Source organism: Camellia sinensis, chromosome 12 (genome assembly GCF_055761805.1).
Source record: "Camellia sinensis isolate YWXY chromosome 12, ASM5576180v1, whole genome shotgun sequence".
Lineage (NCBI taxonomy): Eukaryota > Viridiplantae > Streptophyta > Magnoliopsida > Ericales > Theaceae > Camellia > Camellia sinensis.
This window is the reverse complement of record NC_138972.1, coordinates 148,986,144-149,009,925: the sequence shown is the minus strand read 5'-3', so window position 1 is coordinate 149,009,925 and position 23,782 is coordinate 148,986,144. Positions and strand designations below refer to the sequence as shown.

The 23,782-nt window shown below is 37.5% G+C and overlaps 1 protein-coding gene across 1 annotated transcript in view; it reads right to left on the bottom strand.

Annotated features, from left to right (window-relative positions):
- The window catches only part of LOC114295489 (WAT1-related protein At1g25270-like), a 43,291-nt gene that overhangs the window by 879 nt on the left and 18,630 nt on the right, over positions 1 to 23,782 (bottom strand). Inside the window, exons 4-7 of the mRNA XM_082897371.1 lie at positions 3,883 to 4,043; positions 1,796 to 2,060; positions 1,304 to 1,462; positions 408 to 619 (exon numbers count right to left, since the gene is read on the bottom strand). Of these exons, the coding sequence (XP_082753497.1) occupies positions 408 to 619; positions 1,304 to 1,462; positions 1,796 to 2,060; positions 3,883 to 4,043 (797 nt within the window). The remainder of the gene's footprint in view (positions 1 to 407; positions 620 to 1,303; positions 1,463 to 1,795; positions 2,061 to 3,882; positions 4,044 to 23,782) is intronic.

Sequence of the window (23,782 nt, the reverse complement as noted above, 5' to 3'; positions counted from 1 at the left end):
TATTTCCGAATAAATTAGCTTTATATTAAATGTTTTTATTACTACAAACAAAAATAACAGAATTTATACTAAAAATATATGTAAAACCTATTGCTAAAAATAGAGAAATGTTATTTACCAAAACATTTTAAGTTAAAATATAATAAAAATTTGATAGAGATGTTTTAGGTGATCCATTGCAGGCCTTATGAAAATATAATTAAAAATTAATTCAATTATAAAATTTTCCATAATTAATGATATTGGCCTCTTTTGGTAAGAGAGTATTTTGAGTCATATTATTTTATTATTTTTTAATAATAAATTTTTTCAATTTTTTTAAAAAAAAAAAATTAAAAAATTAACTTTTCACTTAAAACAACCCAATGGTTGAGGATTGTTAATGTGTAGCACATACACACATATACCTGCCCAAGTGTAGCTTCTCCTTTGACAACAAGGACCCGGCGATCGCCACAAGTACTAGCATCAGAGGGTTAAAAATTGATACGAATAGTGGACCCCTCATTTGTACAACCCAAGCCATGAATGTACACGTAACGCCTGAAGCCACAATCCCCTGCAACGCAACCACATCAACACACATCCATACAACCTCTATTCCATCAATCAATGCTGACTACGCAGTCAAACTTGTCGTATTTGTAAAAAACAATGGCAAATATGATTTTGAAATGGATTATTTATTTATTTTTAAATATTAAATTACATAATTATGATTATCAAATTAATATATATATATATATATATATATATTTGTAAAAATAGTAGACACACATAGGTATAACAAATGATTAGAGTAAATTATCAAAGCGATATACTCGTAAAAAATCCCATGGCCAAATTGAACCTAGGCGGTTTCTAAAAATAATTAGATTTTGATATGATAATTATAATTACATAATTTCATTATATTTTGTCTTCAAAAAATAAACAGTCTACTTGTTAAATCATATTTATTTTCTATTTTATATATAAATACAAAATTACTACTATTATTGGATCAATTTGAGTTTTTAAACATGTTCTAAGTGTACAAATTTAACAATTCAAATTACCAAAATGAAACCATTGTGACCTCACATATCCAAATAGACAGGTTATTAATTTGGTACAATTTTTCTCAAATTGAAAGCTGATAATCATAAAACATAAAAAAAAAAGAAAAAAAAAATCTACCTTATAAATTATAATAAGTAAAAATTAGACCAAATAGTAATATAAACATTCAAAATAATAAATAAATAAATTAATTTATAATCAGAATCTATAAAATGAACCAAACAAAGCCATAGTTACATACCGTGAAAATTACTGTGAGGAGTCGGATGTTCCATCGCAATTTCCATTGATTCCAATCTCTCTCCATGCATAGTCCAAAAACAACGGCTTGGATTGTCCCACAAAATATTATCATAGCGGTGCTAGAATAGAGACAAGGATACTCCCGAATCATCTTAGCCTGACCGACCCACCAATAGGATAGAATTGAAATAAATGATTTATATTTTTTTAGAATGGAAATAAATGATATTACTACAAGTCATTGTTGAAATTATATTGGTTTGGTTTTAAATTTTAATTTTTTTTTTTGTGTTTTTAATTCATATTTTTTATTTGTAATGAATTTTTTAAAATATTTTAATTTTTTTTTTAACTTTCAGATTCACTGTAAATAGTTTCACTTAAAATGTATAAAATTTATGCATAAATTTATAACAAAAAATTTAATTCAATACAATAAAATAGAAAATCTTAAAAAATTATGTTCAAGTTCAAGACTCAAAATGATCACCTGAACAATCAATCCGGCTGCAGCGGAGAAACAACAGCATACAATCAATAGAGCTCCCAACGCATGATTGCCTCCTTCTTCGTGTGATGACGCCACGTGTCCACCCCGATGGGGCTGACTTTTGTGCAACAGATTAACGTTTGTAGAGAAGATGTCGATCTCTGCACCTTTGTAGAGCGTTAAAAGCATGGCCCCACCTATGCATATTAAAGTCCCCAACACTTTGGCCTTGCCTGCTGTTGTACCGAATCCCAGCCTCTCCAACCTGGAGCCACACAGTTCTCAGATTAGACGGCTATGATGCCCTGAGAGAAATTGTTTGGTGGTCTAATAATGTTGTTCCACATCATTCATTTAATGCTGGTTTAGTAATCATTTTGTTTTTAGTTTTCAATTTATATTTATAAAAATTTAAAAAATTATCATAAAAACTTGTTTGATAATTTTTTTGATTTATAAATAACTGTCTCAGTTTATAAATTTGAGAAAAAAATGTAAACTCAAAAAATGAGTTTACGTTGGTTTTTAAACAGAAATTTAAAATTTTGACGAACAAATTTTTTTTTCCATTAATTTTTTTTTCAATTATTTTTTAATTAATTTTGTTTCATTTTTTTCAGTTATTTTTTTTTCAAATAAGTTTTTTTTTTCAAATATTTTTTTCCCAATTATTTTTTTCTTCAATTATTTTTTAAATTATTTTTTCCCAAATAATTTTTTTTCCCAATTATAATATGTGTGATCCATTGTCATAAAATAATAAAACATAAATATAAATATTTTAGGCCTGGGTAAACATATTTTTTAGTTTATGTTTTTAAATATTTTGTTCAAACCAAACACGTTTATAATTTATGTTTTTTTAAAAATAAACAAAAACCAGTTTATAAAATTTTTGTAAATATAAACAAAAAACGTAAACATTATTAAACACTACCTTAAAAATAAGTGTTTAATTATCTCTTAAAAAGAGATAAAAAGGTAATAAATCTCATTAATTCAATTAATAATAATCAAGTTAGAACACCACATCATATTGTTCATGAATAATGTTATATGCACCAATTAGTATACTAAATAGTGTACCAATTGATGATGTGAAAATTTTTAAGAGATTTTTGGTATTTGTAATGTAATTAATGATTAGGGTCAATAATAATATCATAACTAATATTTGTACATTAATTGGTACATATGACACCACAAATTATCCATAGGACCAAAGAATAATTTCCCATTGGCGAGTGTTATTGCCTCAAGTTCCCGCAAAAACATAATAAAAAGGAAGAGAAAAAAAAGAGAGTAAAATCTCGAAACCTTAAGGGAATATGAGAAATTACAAAAATAAACTCAAAAGTTTGACTATTGTAATAGAAGAAATACTCTTTCTATTTTAAAATATTAGTTTTTTTGAGAATTTAACTTTTTTTTTCAGTACAATTATTCCACTTTAAAAATATTAACTTTTCAAAATTACCTTTTACCTTTTTTTTTTAGAAATTTCAATTGTCATAATTAATGAATTTTAAAAAATGGCAAAATATAAAATTCATGTCATTTACTCATTAATTTTTGAAAAGGGATTAATATTTTAGAATAATAAAAAATAAAATAAGGGACTAATATTTTGTGACGGAGGTAGTATTGAATTTTTAATTTTATCAATTTAAATTTGTTTTGATTTATTTTCAATCTATATCATTCACTTATTTTTGTTAAATAAATTTGACCAGAAATATATATTTTAGTAATCAAATTAATGTATGTGTACATAAAAAATCATTTTTATTAGTTTAATGACTAAAATACTATTTTCCGCCAGTTTTACATAACAAAAGTAGACAAATGGTTTAGATTGAAAAAAATTAAAATATTATAGTTTAAATTGATAAAATTAAAAATTCATGATTTATTTTATTATAAGAGTCAAACCTTGACTCTTTTTCTTCTTCTTTTTTTTTTTTTTTTTGTAATTTTCCTTAAAATTGAATTTATGTAAGAAGTAAAAAAACCAATAAATCCATCCAATTATATATAAGAAACACTAAAAGAATAAGATAAAATAAACAGAGAAATATGAAATTTACCGAAAAGAGGTTGCCAAAATGAAGGTGAGGGCAGGAACAAGATTAGTCATGGCAGTAGCAAAGGTTGCTGAGGTTAAAACCAAACTTTGTGCATATAAATTTTGGGCCATTGCACCCCTGCAAAATGATTGCAAATTACAGCAATAATCATATATTAATATCTTGTTAAAGTTATTTTTAAATTTTAATTGGCAAGTAAGTTGAATAGTGTTTCACAAAGGCCCTGTTTGGTAGGGCTTATTTGTAACTTATTTAAGCTTGTAGCTTATTTAAGTTATTTTGGTGTGTTTGACTCAGCTTAATAATACAGATTATAGCTTTTGGTAAACCAAAAAATCAGCTTTTTCTTTGAGTAGGAGAAGAGAAGCTTTTTTTTTTTTTAGCTTAAGCACGTAGTTGCCATTTGAGGGCCAAAATTACTTAAATACCCTTCACCAATTTGAAGTATTAGCAAATTGTCACTATATAAACAACAAAAGGTCACTGTTCACTTTGATAGAGAGAGAGAGAGAGTGGCGATTTTCGGCGTGAGAAAGGCGATTCTCGGCGTGACGATCGGCAATTTCTGGCATTGGGAACCAGAGCTCTCTCTTTCTCCCCCTCCCTCCGCCGTTGTGAACCAGAGCAATGCGATCTGAAACCCTAGCGATTTGAAACCCTCTCTCTCTCTCCCCGTGATATGAAACCATCACGATCTGAAACCCTCTCTATCTCTTCGCGATCAACCCTAGCTCTCTCCGTGTTCTCTCCGATTTTGCAGAGGGTGGCCGGCGGTGGCTAGGGTTTGGTATGAATTAATAAATTAAATTATTGTAATGAATTAATAAATTAAAAAAACTTAGTAATTTTTATATTATTAATTTGTATTGTAATGAAAAAAAATCACAATTTTTATTTCACAATTATTGATATAAATTGCACAATTATACAATTTAAATAAAGAAATAAATTGCACAATTTTATTTCAATTAATATCGATATAAATTTATTTCAATCAAATAACTTCTATTAAAAGAATTTTATAATATAAAATTCTTTGGTATTGTAATAAAAAGTTAAAAAAAAAAATAATTGTGGCTAATTGATATTAAGCGGAAAAAATTGAAATAATAAAAAAAAATGAAATAACTTTTATTAAATGAAATAAAAAAAAATGAAATAACAATTGTTGTAATGAAATGAAAACTGAAGTAAGAGAGAGATTAACAGCTATTAATGAAATAACATTATTAACTTCTTAATGATTTTTTTTTTTTAAATTAATGACAAAATTACATATATCATATTTGTGTGGAGGGAAATGAAAAGACCTTTCAAGGAAAAGAGCAAGAGGAAGAATAAAAGCAGAAGCAAAGAGAAAACGATAGGCAATCAAAACAGTCATCTTCATTCCGTCATTGGCAGCCATTTTGTAGAAAATATTAACAACAGCAAATGCAATGCAATCTGAACCACCACCATTATCATCGCCGCCTTCAACTCTTTTATACTGTTCCATATCCTCCCCATCATCACCACTACCCTCAATGCAATGTAGAGAGAGATGGAGAAACTAGCTGTGTTCTTAACAACTAGTGAGAGAGGGAGAGAGTGAGAGAGCTGGGAGGTGTAGTGGGGAAGGGATATGGTGGTATTTATAAATGAGGAAATAAAAGTGCAGTGGTCACGGAAGGAAAAAAATACAAAATTATGAAAAAGTATAGTATTTTAATTATTAAAAAATATAATTTTTTTATTGATTTGTAAATTTTATTTTACTGTTACACTGTGATGTAATTTTCCTTTTATAAATTAATTAATTATCGTAAGGAATAATTACCATACAATTTTATGGACTGTACTTATTTAATTAAAAGTTCTGAGTTAAATTTTCTTATATATTTGCCTCTGATTTTGATAATGAAATCTTTTAAAGACTTTTTAGATATATATTTTGTGTATTTAGTATAAATAATTGAATCGATTTAACCTTTACTTGTGAGCTTTAATTTATTTTTGTTAGTTTGTATTAAAAAATTATGTGAAAAGTACAAGTAATTAAATTTTTTAAAGATATTTTGCTTGTATTTATCATTAAAAACCTGAGGATTAATTTGAGAAGTGATTTTTTTTAACTAAAATATGATATAAAAAAAATTAAAATATTTGAGATTAATTTTTAAATTTTTTACACAAAAAAAAATGTAAAAATAAAAAGAATTTTTTTTTTCTTTTAACTTTCTTATAATATTTTTACTTTTAAATTTTTTTAATAATTTTTTTGAATTTTGAATTATTATTATTATTATTATTTTTTTTTTTTCTTCCCCAAACGAGCTCCTAATACATATAATCCATATAAGTTCGGTGGATAGGAGCGAGCCGTAACCGCCATTTATCACGTATGTCTTGTTTGGAAACAGTTATTTTAATAATTTTTAAATTTTTTGATTAAAATATAAGGTAAAAAAATTAGTATATTTGGAATGATTTTTTAATTTTTTAAGAAAAGATGTGTTAAAAGTTGAGAGAAAAAGAAGTTTTTAACTTTTCGATATAAGTTATAAATTTTTTAATTTTTTTTAGTAACTTTTTGACCTTTAAATTAAAATAAACACATGTCAAACAAGGCTTGAGGGCTCTTTTGACAATATCACTTTTTAGCTTAAAAATTAAAAAGTTACTAAAAAAATTAAAAAATTAACAACTTATATTACAAAGTCAAAGATTTTATTTTTTTTTTCTATTTTTCACATTTTTTTATAAAAATTCAAAAATTCATCCTAAACCTATTAATTTTTTTCGCATCGTATTTTAATTAAAAAAATTAAAAAGTTAATAAAAAAATCTGTTCTCACCCGCATAGGTTTTATTCTCTCGCAGGTATATAGTTACTTGAGCGACACGTGAGAGGGTGTAGACGTGGAGGTCTCAGGCACGTCTGTCACTTTTCCATGGCTGCTTTATTTTCTGCATGTCAACTCCTTTGCCTGGTGGCTAGTTCTATACTCCACTACTAGTCTACACTACACAACACAACAGAGTAGAAGCACATTGAATGGTAACTAACACGTATGAGTAGTAAATGCCTATTGCCACGGGTACGATGCCATTTAGAGTGGGTGACAATAGACGTCTGAAGTTATTTGGTAGGTTTGAAGAATGATCGTCTCAAAATATTGATGAATTTACGATTTAATGTTAAGTGATGAACGAATAATTAGGATATATTGGGGGTGTTTGGCCTAAATTATAGGAGTGATTATATTATTTTAATTTAAGAATTTATGTCACATTATTTGATACAATTTTTACTTACAATTTTTAAGTGAAAATAGTTTATATAAATTGAGAAAAATTGATTATTTAGAAATTAAGAAAGAGATGCTTTTAATTTCTACTTTTTGATTATCAATTTTAAACATCACCGTCATTTAATGATTGATGAGAAATATTATTATGTCCGTTCTAAAATTAAAAAAAATTCAGTCTATTTTACTTTAAAAATTATTACAAATTTCCCAAAACCACCCTGTAAGCTTAGAAAATTGTCTGCCATCGGGTACCTATTCATTCTGACTTTATACAAAATAGCACATGCATATCCTTCTCTCTCAAAATTTTCAACTTTTGTTTTTGTTCTTCATTTTTCCCTTTTTCGAATTGGAAGACAATTGAATCATAATTCATCTATCAAAAACAAGAACCAAATTTATCTAGAAACTAGTTCCAAATTATTATTTTTTTTATCTACAAACTATCTTCAAAATCAATAGATAAGCCAAATTGATTTTGAGAGTGTTCGTAACTTACAAGCAATGGAGGTCCCAAATTCATTAATCAGACAATTGGAGATCTAATATGTTGAGTATAGAATTATTATTTTAGGATATATACTTGGTTAAAGTCTCGTTATCACTCTGTTATTGTATTCTCAATTTATTATCTTCATATTTAAAATAGGATTGTACATGAAATGAAGTAATATTTAACAATTCTATTACGAATAAAAAAATCAATCATAGGAATCATATGAACAAATATAGTAAAAGGAATGTCAAGAAAATGTATTACAATTCTTTGATAGTGGAATGCAATTGTGCTAGTAGAAACGTGTACTTAATGAGATTTAGCTGCCAAATCTACACCTCAAATGGAAAATTATCCAAAAGAGGCACACATTATAATATGAATTGCTTTTGGCAACATATCTATATACATGAGTATTTCTTGCTCAACTCTCAAAATCATGATTTAATGATTTTGTTTTTCTTTTTGTAGAAGTTCATCACATTTGAGATTTTCTCACTAATTTGCTAGCTCTTTTGGACACATTTGAAGAATTGTGCAAGTTAGTGAACCAAAGAAATTTCCTACCAATTGTTGTGATTCAACAGTTGTATTCTACTTATTTCTTGTTAGAAGTAGCTGTATCTAACCAATGGTTAGTTTAGATTTTGTGTTTTATCTTGTTAGAAGTTCATCACATTTGAGATTTATTTTTATTTGTTTGGAGATCTCTCACTTTGGTAATTTATATGTGCAAAAGTTATATAATACTATAAATTATGAAATGTATTTAGTGGAATGGGAAGCAAAAATAAGGCCACCAAAAACAGAGTATTATAAGAATAATTACATTTAAGTAATGAGATGTAAACTCATCACATGAATTTTATATTTTATTTAGAAAGTGTCAAATGATATGATTAATGTTATATAAACTATCACATTAGATAACAATTAAAATAGAGTATTAAAATGAGATTGCCACGGTATTATTAAAAAAAACACTAAGAGAAAGAGAGAGAGAGAGAGAAAGAGAGATTTATTGGATAATAAAAAAAAGAAAGAAAGGTAGATACAACCCCCTAAACATATCAACTACCAAAAACTGATCAAAGATCTCCATACAAACTCCACTTTTTTCCCATATCACACCTCGACACTAAATTTTGATTTAGAAAGAGCCCATAACCAAGAAGTCTCATCCCTTGTTTGAGCTCCCTCATTGCACCTCAAACACCATTCCCAAAAACTCACTCACTCCTTTAGTTTTTCGCTTTTGTATCGTTATCATCCCTGGTGGCATGTGCAACGGGTGTGGCATATGCATTTTCAACTAATACTTTGGCAACCACATCTGATATGGGAAGTGCCTCAGATTCTTCTTCTTCTTCTGTCCTTACTATCTTTGGTGGGGCAATTTTTGTTTCCGAGATCTTCTCCATTTTTGGTGACTCCTTCACTTCTTCGCTCTGGCATAACCAATCAAGACAGATGTAATTTCATAACCACAGTGATAAATTTTGGCTTAATGAATTTGATTCAATACATAGCGCATCCAGCAAAACTCAAGAATGTGCACATGCATGCATAACCTAGCTCTCAATTCAACATTTTAAACCAATTTATGACTTTAAAACTCTAATCTTCCATGAACCATGCAAGAACTAACTTAAATACACAATTAAGAGGATGAATTCCTTACCTAGGTTTTGAATTCCAAGTTTTGAAGCTTCAATTACACAATCTCTCTTCAATTTCTCCTAAGTTCGAAGCCAAACTAGGTGAACTCAACTTCTTTCCTCTCACTCTCCTCTCACCCATGGTTTGGTCTTCAAAGATGAGAAAATGATATGAAACTAAGCTCTAAACAATGTGTAACAAAGTGGCCCACTATAATGGTAATTTGGTAATTAACCCTGATTCAATAATTTAATAATATTTAATCTAATTTAATAATTCCAAATCAAATTTCAGTTAAAACTATCATAAAATCACATAAATTCTAATTAACATAAAATACTAATCGATTTCTGATTCGGTCGCCGATAGGACCTTCAATTTGCAATTCGAAATTAATACATGAACATATCGTTTAATGACTAACAGATAGAAATGCATTTAAAACAATATACTCTTGCAATCAATTTAGAATCTCAGTCAAATCAGTCACTTATCATTCTCAGTCACAGTTTAGTATTAATCAGAGGTAAGGGTTGTCACAGATGTCATTACCATTTTCATTACTGCAATCACAGACACAGAGAGAGAGAGAAAGAATTACAGATAGAGTTGAATCATGGATGGTCCAGGCGCCCGAAACTTCAACGACAAACGGGTCGTCCCGCCTCCTCGGGTTACAGACCCATTGATCTAGGCGCCCGAAACTTCAAGAAAGCGGTGGAGGCCGACGGAGGCAGATGACAGTGACCGGCCTAGGAAGAGGAGGAAGATTGATCGGGTTGGGGATGAGTAGAGTCCAGATCCTTTGTTGCCGTGGTGCCGAAAGTATTTTGGTCTTTTTTCTTTTTTTTTTTTGCCTTTCTTTCTTTCTTATTTTCTTTTCCCATTGTCTTCTCTCTCTGAGCTAAAAATTAATCAAAAATCATGAAGTTGATTAATTTGTGAGTTTGGTATTGAGATCTAGAATAAATAATTTTTTTGTTGAAATTATTACAAAATTATGATTATATATTCATTAGTATTCTTTTCCATTTATATTTTTAACCAATCCAATTGGTTGGTTCATGATGGTTAAAATATTGAATTAGGTAGATGATTAGTGGATTAAAGACGGGTTACAAAATTGAAAAAATTACAAGGGTACGTTTTTAAAAAAATTTACAAACATTATAGTGATAATTTTTTTCATCAACAGTAATTAATTTTTTAAAATTTCACTACGTTGTAATTTTCTGTAAAAAATTCCCAATTTGTTAAAAAGTAGTTGGATTTGTGATTTTCCCTCCCTAAAAGCCCTCTATATATTCCAAATTAGGGCTCAAATCAAATCAATTGACGATCGATCTGCAAATCTCTCTCTCTCTCTCTCCCTTGTCCGCGATCGATCCCTCATCTTTGTTCACTCAAGTCTAGGTGCGACATCTTGTTCTCCGGCGACGGCAGTGTAAGTTCAATTACCGATTCTGCTCTTGCTCTATGCATCCCCTCGGAAGCTAAACCGAAAGAGAACACTGATAATATTAATCGTTTTTCTTTGTTTTCTCAGCAACCAAACTGAGTATCTTAGAAAATTCTATACAATTGTTAGTTTATTGGTGTCAAATTGTAAAGCATCTACGAGTTCCATTCTCTCAAGGTCCAGGTCATTTTGCAAAATTATGATTTGATTCCTGATATCATATGCTTCCCAATTTGACAAATCTCATTTTTAATGCATATAAACCATGTGTGGTAATCACAAAGACTATATAAATACATGGATGTCATCACCATTGTCATTACGGCAATCATAGACACACAGAGAGAGAGAAAGAATTTACAGAGAGAGAGAGAATTTTTGTTAAATCATGGATGTAACTCAAGGTCCACGAATCTACACAGACATAAACTTCAACGACGAGCGGGTCGTCCCGCCTTCTTGGGTTACAGACCCATTGACGACGTGTTCCGAGTTCATCGGCGGACTCGGCTTCAAATGCCTCCGTCTCCAAGGCCGTATCGAAGGTTCAAGAAAGCGGCGGAGGCTGTTCGCGGCGGAGGCAGATGACAGTGATCAGGCTAGGAAGAGGAGGAAGCTTTGATTTTGATGGGGTTGGGGAAGAGTAGAGTCCAGATCCTCTGTTGTCGTGGTGCCGAAAGATGTCATTTTGGGTTTTTTTTTTTCCTTTCTTTCTTTCTTCTTTTATTTTTCCCATTGTCTTCTCTCTCTGAGCTATTAAGAAAGAAAGGAAGAAAAAAAAGAAGAAGATCAAAATGACGTCTTTTGGCACCGCGGCAGGAAGAATTGCAGGAAACTACAGAGGATCTGGACTTTACTCTTCCCCAACTCGATCAAAATCAAGTTTCCTCCACTTCCTAACCCGATCACTGCCATCTACCTCCGCCACGAACGGCCTCCGTCGCTTTCTTGAACCTTCGATACGGCCCTGGAGACGGAGGCATTTGAAGCCGAGTCCGCCGATGGACTCGGCCTACGCCGTCAATGGGTCTGTAACCCAAGAAGGCGGGACAACCCGCTCGTCGTTAAAGTTTATGTCTGTGTAGATTTGTGGACCTTGAGTTACATCCATGATTCAACAAAAACTCTCTCTCTCTCTCTCTGTCTGTAAATTCTTTCTCTCTCTCTCTGTGTCTGTGATTGCCGTAATGACAATGGTGATGACATCCATGTATTTATATAGTCTTTGTGATTACCACACATGGTTTATATGCATTAAAAATGAGATATGATATTAGGAATCAAATCATAATTTTGCAAAATCTTTGTGTATCTAAGTAGTAGCTGCTAACCCAAGGGTGTTTGGCAACTTGGTAAAGGCTTGGGGGTTAAGATCCTAGGTCCCAAGTTCAAAACCCCTTGGGCCAATCTCCTGGGCGTACCCCGGGAGGAACGAGCTCCCGTTCCGTTCAATATTGGGCTCACTACAGCTCAGGACTCTCAAATTGTCACGGTTCTCAATCTGAACCAAAGAGTCCAAATCCGGCAAATCGTTTTGAGAAAATAGATTTTTAGAAAAGAAGTGCCAAACATGGACTGCTTTGCCAGATACAGAGTCGCCACCTAAATATTTTATTTTGGGAAAATTTAGAAAACCCTGACTCGTTTGCCTAAGGCCACGTGTCCGTCATCACCAAAGTTGCCTCGGCTCGGGAACTTGGGTACGATTGGGGAAGGTCACTTCGTGAGCACCCCCGCTCGCCCGATCAAAGATCGGCCTCTACTAACCATGATATCAAGTTTTGAAAATATTGTGTGTTTTTATTCCGGTTATTAGCCTAGATTACTATGTGATGCGCACAGCATACAAGTATAGACTGGATCGCCTGAATTGGAACAAAACATTTCCTGTTTGTTTTTTGAAAGATGGTTTGCTACTCGCAAGTAGGCTTAAAATGCAGATTTTGCCACCCTCGGGTGGGCTTAGAAAAGATGGTTTTGCCACTATTTAGTGGGCTTAAAAACTCACATTTGATTATCTGTTCCAATTCGAATAACCCAACCTTCACTCACACGCATGCAAGGATGCTAAAGCATAAAACTTACCGAGTACTCCAAGCCAAAACAGAAACTAATTAGAAATCCATGCATGATCCTAATTATACAGAAATGCCTAATGCAACACATGCAAAAATGCAACTATAGCAGGCTCGACTATTCTAAACATGGCATATGAAATGCTACAGCTAACATGTATTCAACTTGGAATTGAAAATACAATGCAGTTAGTATGATGCGCCGAGCCCGGTGCATGCAAAACAGATGAATGAATGCAAACATGCTATCATACTGTATGCTAATTGAAATATGCCCTAATCTAACCATCATAAGCGGATAAATAAAAAGGGAGAAAGACGTGGGGTTGGAAGACATACAACACACACATGCACACTTATTACAGTTGTGCCATCGTACAGAGGGTCCGAATAAATAGTACAGTCCAAATAATACAGTCCGAATATAAACAAATTCCTAATTAATTTACAAATTAACTAAGAAAAATAATAAACTGGTATGCAAGCCAGGGACTGCCTTGACTCTTCTTCAGATGATGGATGATGCATGTCTGGGCTGCCTTGCGCGGAAATCCACTGGGATGCCCCAATTAGCCTCGGTTTTGTAATTATTCTTGGAAAGCGCGCCAAGCTCCGGAAGGTTGCTAATTCTTGATTTGCTACAACAGAGAGCAGGAAATGGGCATAGTAATGTATTTTCACAAATGTATGCATGCCTCGATCATCGTGCCACCAATCACGCATATCGATGCATGATGGCCGAAGAGTCGATTTGCATGACTCAATATGGAATGAATGTACACATAAACACAACAGGGCCTAGACTCCATCATGGATAATCCGGAGTGTCGGCGACAGGGAATTGAGACACGTTCCGTTACTCGGAGTACGAAACGTACCTCGTTTCCCGTGCTCGGGCTAACTCCTATCCCAAGCACAATGCAATATGCATGACATGCATGGATGCAACTAATATACAACCTAACATGCACAATGCTATGAAATGGCATACACGATGCACGAGATAACATGGCATATACAATGCGCTAACATACAACCTAGCATACGCAATGCTATGAAATGAAATGGCATACACAATGCACAATGGACTTATACCAACACAAGTGGACCTTAGCCACACTCGCATAAGAGGCCATTAGATGAAAATAAGACACTCGAGATGCGTGCACGCATGCACGCAAACCGAGGACCGACCCTAAGGCACAAAATGCCACTCTAACAAGACATGGCAAGGCATGGAATATGGCATACAAGCATGCAAATTTCAGTGCTAAAATATGACCCAAAACAGTCTCGAATCATGGCGATATAGCACCCGATGCATGAAATGGTCCCGAAATGCAAGATTAAGCACATGAAATGACTTGTAGCTACATCAAGCATGCATTATTTGATCATGACATGTGAAGAAAGATTTAAGGCAGTCCAAAAAAAAGCATGTTTACAGTTTTAAGCAAGGCCAAACAATAAACACAAATAGGGCAAAACCAACATGCAAAAATAGCCCTAAATATGAGATAAAGAAGCAAGTCACAGCTGTAGGCCTCAAACAGATGAGGGCCATAAAACAATGTTGAAGAGGGGCCTAAAATATGATATTTTACAGTTTACAACAAACCACAAAAACCAACACAGGTATGGCTAAGCTCTCATGCAAGAAATGGGCCAAAAGAGGGACAAAGAAACAAGTGGTGGTTTCTGGCCTCAAACACAAAGGGACCCTTCAACAATGTTGAAGAGGGGCCCAAAATATTTCACTTTACAGTTGATGGTCAGACCCAAAACAGTATGCATGCAAGCCTAAAATACTACGCAAAGTAAGGCAAAAAAAAAAAGAGCTATAACACAAAGTATAAAAAGGATGCCTCAAACCATGAAAGACCCTTAATGAAACATGAAGAGGGGGTCAAAATAAGGCTGTTTTCAGTTTGGACCAGAGTCCAAAAACAGAATCACAAGAGGCTAACAAACCATGCAAAAATGGAGCCAAAAGAGAGATATAAAGGCAAGTGGAAGATATAAGCCTCAAACAGTGATGATCCGTTCAACAATGTTGAAGAAAGGCTCAAAATAAGAAACTTTACAGTTTATGACAGAGCTCAAAACAGTTTATAAATAGGCCAAAAATACTACACAAGAAGATGGCATACAAGAGGGGGTAATGAAGTAAGTGCAACAAGGAGGACTCAAACAGTGAGAGGCCCTTAAACAAACATGAAAAATAGCTCAAAATAAGTCTAGTTCCAGTTAGGGTCCGAGCCCAAAACAGCAAGCAAGTATGGCTAGGAAAGTATGCAAAATATGGACCAAAATGGGGGAAATGGAGCTTACCCTTGTAGACCAATCTTTTGGCAACTCTTGGCTTGAGTTTGGTGGCTCTTTAGCTTTGGAGAACAACCTCAAGCTGCTAGAATGAAGGATGGAAGGGTGGGGCTATGGGTTGGTGAAGAAATGGTGTAGGGTTTGAGAGGTTTGGAGCTTGGAAGAGAGGGAGAGGAAGGTGTATGTATGCAAAGCTCTTAGGTAATTTTTCTAACCCCTAAACCAGAGCTGGGAGGTTGGTTATATAGGCAAGAGAAGGGGGAAAAAGGGGGGAAAAATGGAGGGAAAACAAACAAGTTTCCCCCCAAAAATGCACCCCCCCGGATACACAATCTGGGGGGAAACAGAATATACAGCTGTAAGGAACAGGGTGCAAGGATCATGACCGGCCAGCTATCTAGGTTGCAGGTGGCCGGCCGGCTACCTCCCATGGCCGCCCGGCCAAGGGTCAAAAGGTTCAATGAGAATTAGTGGCCGGCCATACCAAATTGGTGGCCTCCTATGTGTGCACAACACAATTATGTGGTCAAAAGCTGGAGATAGTGAACCAGGAAGGAGAACAACCCACTTTTCAAAGGAGTTCAAAAGGTTCAACAACAATTACTGGCCGGCCACCAAATAGTGGTGGCCTCCCAGATGTGTACATCACAAATATGGGGTTTAGGGTGCAAGAAAATGGCCCAATGATGGTCAACATTGGCTTTGAAGTGAGAAAAATCGGGCGACGGAGGGCGATGAAGGGATAAAGTTGGCTGACAGAACAATTACTGGCCTCCCACCCTTCTACGGCCTTCTTACCAATGAAACAGAGGTCCCTGCCAAAAATGAACCCAAACCGATGCAGAATGAAGGTTCGGGGGCCGAAACGCGCAGCCCGAGGCCTCGAAAACTGGCTGTTAAGCACCGGGAGTGGTGTTCGACCACGAAGTTGGTTTCTCGAGCCACAGTGTCCCTTAAAAGGGAGCAAATAAGATGTATGCCGAAAACCGGGGCAAACAGAGGTGGTTAAGCGGTCCTGAACTGAGGCACACGGCCAACGGCTCCGAAAAACCGGAAACCAGACTCCAAACGGGCAAAATGGCCTACGACCACGAAACGTAGCCTACGGCCACTGAGAGATGATCTACGAGACCTCTCCCTCCCTTCGGGAAGAGAAAACAGAGAAAACAGAGCCTGGTTCGCAAATCGAGGCAAAGCACAAAAAGAGTCCGGAAGTCCGGAGGCAAGGCTCACAGCCGAGACTCTGAAACTTCTGAACGAGCACGATATGCAACATCAGCAAGCGCTCAATTGGTGACGTCTGAGTCTTAAGGTCGGTCAAAAATGGGGTGTCTACAGTTGCCCCTCTTTGACAGAACTCGAAAGTCATAAGTGACGGGAGTGAATGTCAAAGCCCAGAGACGACCTATTTTTGACAAGGCCGAAGCCTTAGACAACCATACAAAAATAACAAAGATGTTCCCACAGGCATGACTGCAGGCAGGGGCAAAATGCAAAATGATATGCACAAAGCCGAACGTAGCCCATGATCAATGCAAATGCAGCAAGCTGTAATGAAGCACATATTCACAATAGATGCAACAGTTTTAAGCAAGAATGTGAAGCGAAACTACATTTCATGCAGTTGAAGAGTGCGAAGAATCATTGAATTTTCGCCACGTCTCACACAGAGAAGATACAATACTTGCGCGGTTCGTCTGGTCGCACCAACCTCAAATGAACCGTACATACAATATCGTGCCTCATGGTGCTGGGGATCTCTCGCTTCTTCTTGGTTGAACCACAGGTATTACTTTTCTCCCTGACTATGGTCGCAGCTTTCTCTATTCTCCAACAGGGTGACAGACTAGGTTGGATCAGTATCCAGAATTGAGGTGCATACAGATGCTATCTCAATCTATGGGGCTGACATACAGATTTCAAGCCGAGGATACACCCCTGGGTATTTAAACCAGACTTTAGTCTCGAAAATCCCGAACCTTTGCGTTCTAGGCATAAGCCATTCGAACTTTAGTTTCCACCGTCTCAGTTGGTCTCCTAGGAACTCACCGCAAACACAGGCAGGTGGCTATACCAGACCACCAGAAGTCGTTTGGGCACGACAAACACCAAAGGAATTGCACCTTTAGAGGATTTAAGGTCTCCTAGACCGGGGAGTGCACAAGACAGTGCGAATAAAGATGCAGGATTTAAGGTCTCCTTAGACCGGAGGATTTAAGGTCCCCTAGACCAGACAGTAAAATAGATACGATGTAATAGATGTGATGCAATAGATGCAAAGGGTGAACACACGACAACCACGCTGGACTCGCAAGTGGAGGAAGAACAAAGAAAAACAATCAGGAGCGCGCTCCATGCAACCTAAGATAAATTCCAAACACGCTGAAATCGTGTGAGGAAGGGAAGGCTCCAATCACGCTGAAATCGTGAGAGGAAGTCCAAAAATAACCCGCCTAGCTCGTCTACAATGCAACCTGGGATAAATTTCAAACACGCTGAAGTCGCGTAAGGAACGAGACACTCAAACCACGCTGAAATCGTGAGAAGAGGTCCGAAAACAACAACCGCCCAGGTGCGCGCACAACGCAACCTGAGATAAAATCCAAACGTGCTGAAATCGTGTAAGGAACGAGACACTCAAACCACGCTAAAATCGTGAGAAGAGGTCCGAAAACAACAACCGCCCAGGTGCGCGCACAACGCAACCTGAGATAAAATCCAAACGCGCTGAAGTCGCATAAGGAACGAGACACCCAAACCATGCCGAAATCGTGAGAGGAGGTCCAAACAACAACCGCCCAGGTGCGCGCACAACGCAACCTGAGATAAATTCCAAACACGCTAAAATCGCGTAAGGAACGGGACACTCAAACCACGCTGAAATCGTGAGAGGAGGTCCGAAAACAACAACTGCCCAGGTGCGCGCACAACGCAACCTGAGATAAAATCCAAACGCGCTGAAATCGCGTAGGAACGAGACACTCAAACCACGCTGAAATCGCGAGAGGAGGTCCGAAAACAACAACTGCCCAGGTGCGCGCACAACGCAACCTGAGATAAAATCCAAACGCGCTGAAATCGCGTAAGGAACGAGACACTCAAACCACGCTGAAATCGTAAGAGGAGGTCCAAACAACAACCGCCCAGGTGCGCGCACAACGCAACCTGAGATAAATTCCAAACACGCTGAAATCGCGTAAGGAACGAGACACTCAAACCACGCTGAAATCGTGAGAGGAGGTCCAAACAACAACCGCCCAGGTGCGCGCACAACGCAACCTGAGATAAATTCCAAATACGCTAAAATCGTGTAAGGAACAGGACACTCAAACCACGCTGAAATCGTGAGAGGAGGTCCAAACAACAACTGCCCAGGTGCGCATACAACGCAACCTGAGATAAATTCCAAACACGCTGAAATCGTGTAAGGAACGGGACACTCAAACCACGTTGAAATCGTGAGAGGAGGTCCAAACAACAACCGCCCAGGTGCGCGCACAACGCAACCTGAGATAAATTCCAAACACGCTGAAATCGCGTAAGGAACGAGACACTCAATCCAAGCTGAAATCGTGAGAGGAGGTCCAAACAACAACCGCCCAGGTGCGCGCACAACGCAACCTGAGATAAATTCCAAACACGCTGAAATCGTGTAAGGAATGAGACACTCAAACCACGCTGAAATCGTGAGAGGAGGTCCAAACAACAACGGCCCAGGTGCGCACACAACGCAACCTTAGATAAATTCCAAACACGCTGAAATCGCGTAAGGAACGGGACACTCAAACCACGCTGAAATCGTAAGAGGAGGCCCAAACAACAACCGCCTAGGTGCGCGCACAACGCAACTTGAGAAATTCCAAACACGCTGAAGTCGTGTGAGGAAAAGGACACTCAAACCACGCTGAAATCGTGAGAGGAGGCCCAAACAACAACCGCCCAGGTGCGTGCACAACGCAACCTGAGAAATTCCAAACACGCTGAAATCATGAGAGGAGGCCCAAACAACAACCGCCCAGGTACGTGCACAATGTAACCTGAGATAAATTCCAAACACGCTGAAATCGCGTAAGGAACGGGACACTCAAACCACGCTGAAATCGTGAGAGGAGGCCCAAACAACAACCGCCCAGGTGCGCACACAACGCAACCTGAGAAATTCCAAACACGCTGAAATCGCGTAAGGAACGGGGCACTCAAACCACGCTGAAATCGTGAGAGGAGGCCCAAACAACAATCGCCCAGGTGCGTGCACAATGCAACCTGAGATAAATTCCAAACACGCTGAAATCGTGTAAGGAACGGGACACTCAAACCACGCTGAAATCGTGAGAGGAGGTCAACAACTCGGGAGCGTGTTCCACGCAACCTAAGTTGAGTCCCGGGGGACAACGATCCTAAACGCTGCACGGCGCAAAAGGATATAAGATAACACAAGATGCAAATAAACGCAGCAAGTGCGATGATACAATACATGTTACAAGTAACGTAGAGCATGATGTTTAGGGAATGCAATGAATAGACAAAGCGGCACTCTAGAAAGCACCTCATGGAGTGAGTGGCGCTGAACCGCTTTACTCTGACGGGGAACGGTACTCAGGGAGAGCACTTCTGATCGCCATTCTGGCTTGAAACAGTGAAACAGTCAACACAGTATTCTGTTCACTTTGAACACACAGCTCGTATCGGCATACTGCTTATTCTGAACACGTAGCTCATAACACAATATTTTACTTATTTTGGAACATACGGCTCACGCAGGACACCGCTGATTCTGAACACACGGTCCGTTCTGAACACAACTCATTCTGAACTCACAGCCCATAACACAGTATTTGGTTTATTCGGCACACAGCTCATTCTGAACAGACAGCCCATAACACAATATTTTGTTTATTCGGCGCACAGCTCATACAAGACACTGCTCATTCTGGACATACATGATACAATGACGAAACTTGCAGAAGTTGAAACAATCTTGGATGCCCGACATTTTCCCTCTTTTCTTTTGATTCGTAGCCTGGAACTTTCATAGCTTCAGATGGGTCCTGGTTTTACTGTTTTCACATGACCTGGGTGGAATCCCGCGGCTTTATGAAAGAACCAATCCTGATTTGCACAAATGTGGAGAACGACACGGCACTCTGAGCACAAAACAATTTTTGAAATTGAAATGAGAAATGGGTTCTCAACCGGGTATTGAGCCTACAACTGACCACAGCCAAAACGACTCAACAATGGAAAACAAAGGTAGAACGACCTAAACACAACTCAACAAAGGAGAAACAAGGTAAAATGACCTAAACACATTTGTTGACACTCAAACGACTTAAAACAAGAAACGAGACAAACAAAACGCACAAACACAACACTCAGCTGTGTTACAAAGGCGAGAGACCTCTCGGTGCACGAGGAGCTAGTTTCTCCGGGTATTGTTTTCCACCCTTTCTCATTTGTGATTCTCACATCACTCGGCCCTCAGGCTCTGTTTTTCTGAAAAAGCCCTTTTCTCACTTTTTCTCTCAGCGCACATCTCTCTATTCTTCAATCTCTCATTTTTTTATCCCTCCCCTGGGTGGTTGATGGACAAACAGAAAGTTGCGGGCTCTTGCCCCTAGCATTCCGATAGATTCTTCTCCTTGTTCACAACAGTGAGTTTCTCCCACAGAGGGGTTGTGATGCGGCTGGATATGCAGCAGATCTGTAATTGACATTGGTTGATGATACTCCACCGGGTAGTTTGGACGTGATCAGATCATTCCAGTTCGTGCTTTGCACTTGGCTTGATACCTCGCTGCTTGGAGGATGTTGAGAGCTTTCAGCCATTTTCTGCTAACTTCAGTTGTGCCCTCTTCTGGCGAATACGATGCCCTTTCTGGCAAGTAGAGTGCCCTTTCTGGCAAATGCATTGACAACGAGGAAAAGACAGGAAGCCTAACTCAACTGTGCCCCTAGTTCATCAATTTGACCATTTTTTTGTTTTGGCTTTCTAAAATAATTTTGATCAAAATGAGAGTTAGATTAACGCGTTTGTTCGATTTTCTGATTTGAAATCATGCAAGTTAGGCTGTGAGCACTGAAAATTTTCCCTTTTTGGGGTCCAAGAAATGGTCCAGTTTTGGAAAAATGGAATAATTTTTTAGAGAAAATTAGTCAACTTCATTAAAAATTCTCAAAAACTATTTTTGCAAACGGCCACTGCTCAATGAGCACGGAACCCGCTCTTGAGATGCACAACTTCAGATTCGAAGGAAAATTGCCCCTTGCTTGAGGGGAACTGCATGGCAACGGAAAGTTGCCCCTTGTTTGAACGGCACCGCGGCGCATTGAATGGCAACGGAAAGTTGCCCCTTGTTTGGATGGCACCGCAGCGCATTGTAGGCAGTCCTCAGAGTGACGAACACAACCAAATCCTCAGATACAGAGAAGGCAAAGATGACCAGAACCATCGCATGGACACAATCGAATTGTTTTACGGCTGGACTTCAGAATGAAGTTGCCTACGTATCCCAAAGATGGGAATCAAGCCTTACGTAGTTCGGGGTTAAGGTACACTCGGGTATTAACCTCTCCTTTTTAGGCTCTAACTTTTGCCAAGGCGCCCGTTGCGGGTTTTCGACCTTACGAGCTTTGTTTTTCTTCTTTTCAATTTTTGTGTTCTTTTCTTTTCATTTCATTTCTTTTTTGATTTTCTTTTTTTGTTCTTTTCTTTGCATCTTTCTTTTCTGTTCTTTTGTTCTTTTCTCTTTTTTTGTTCTCTTTCTTCTTTTCTTGCTCTAACTTTTGCCTGGGCTGCCCTTCCGGGTTTTCGGCCCAGCGAGCCTCTCAAGGGTAAAAGTGTAACAAGTCCATGCCAAATGGTTTTAGGATCTCGAAGCCATCCGTATCCAAGAAAGTGGCTGTTGTATCGATTTGCAGAAGGATCCATCTTTTGCTCTTCGAGCACATCGGACATTTTCGCCCCTAGTTCGAGGGGTACTTCTGTTCTAGCTTTGCAAGCTTCTTCTGATCTTCTGATCTTTTTGATCTGACTTTCTTGGCCTCTTGTTCGAGGGCTGCTTCAAATCCGGCCATACAGGTCTCACATCGTAGTTGACCGTTGAACCTTCTGAATTCAAGTTCAAGGTTTGGAAGCGAAGGGCTCAAGTCTCGAGGCTGAGAGCGATCCAAAACTGTACAATCTCAAGAGCGATTCCAGACAAGTCTTCGCAGGACTGCGCAAAACATTTTGTTTTTGAAAATTTTTAAGAAAGCGACAAATCGCTCGCGCTGAAGATATTGTGAAACCAGTCTGGATCAAGCCAGGGTCCTTCTCAGTACTCACGCTAACAAGCATGATTTCATTCATTAAGGGGCTTAGCACGCCTCTCTTTCTCTCAATCGATCAAATTTTGCAAAACCCGAGGAATTCCTTCCCCTTCGTTTTCACTGCAGTGTTCAAAAAGTTTTGGAAAACTTAGGTCGATGCAATGATTTCAAGGCACAGAAAAGACACAGCTTCTAGTCAAATACTGCCATCTCATTTGGAATTTCTGGTACAACTGGCACACGGCAGAAGCAAACATAAAAGCATGAAAAACCACTGCTGTTCATTCAAATCTGTTGGCACAACTGGCTCCTCGGCAGAAACAGACTCAAAGGAAAGCAAAAGGACAAACGCAAAACAAGCAAGTGATATCCAAGGTAACACCCCCGAAATCACCTGACTCTAACAAAACAGGACTGACTTGATACAATAACACAGACCCGACTAACTCAGTATGAAAGGACTGACTCAAAACAAAGAGACAAACTCAAAACAACACAACAAGACTGACCCAATACCCAAGTCAGAATGTACAAAAACCAGCATTCGCAAATGCTCAAAACAGTGCGTGCCATACGTCACATCTGGAGTAAACTGAGTGCCGTCCGCAGGTGGTTCATCCCCCGATCACATAACAACACATGTCCAGAGTACCCGGGGGATATCAGACCCTTCTGATGCTATGGTTCCAAGACTACTTAGCAAAAGGGAAAACAGACAGCATCTCAGCCCGATTTCACGATAACCCACCATATGAGCAGAGCTGAATGACTGTGCCTCCTACAAAATTCTGTCCAAAATTTTGCCCGTAAACTGATACCCTCAGGTGAACTGAATCCCAAAATACCGAACTGGTGCCCGCAGGCCTAATGCCCAAACTCGCAAACTGGTGCCCGCAGGCCTGATGCCCAAACTTGTAGACTGATACATGCATTCTTGTAGAGACGTACTCTAAAAGCACATAACAGATAAATGAGAGCCAAAACACCCCTTTGGAGGGGTAGGGTTTCCCTGTCCTATTTTGTCAGGAGCTAGGGTTTCACTACGCATGCAGCGGTTTCAAACAACCTATAAACGGGTAAGCAATCTGTCCTAGTTTGGAATGGTCACTATGGATCCGAATATGCACTAGGTTGAATGGTCAAAAGGGTGCTCCGGTAAAACTGGGGTATGTGTTCCCATACTGGCAGAGCCCATAATCGGTCAGCCTTATGGTCATGCCTTGACAAGACAAGCCTCTGGCAAACCGTTCAGGAATAGCAGATGGCAAACACTGTGTCCTAGGCGCAC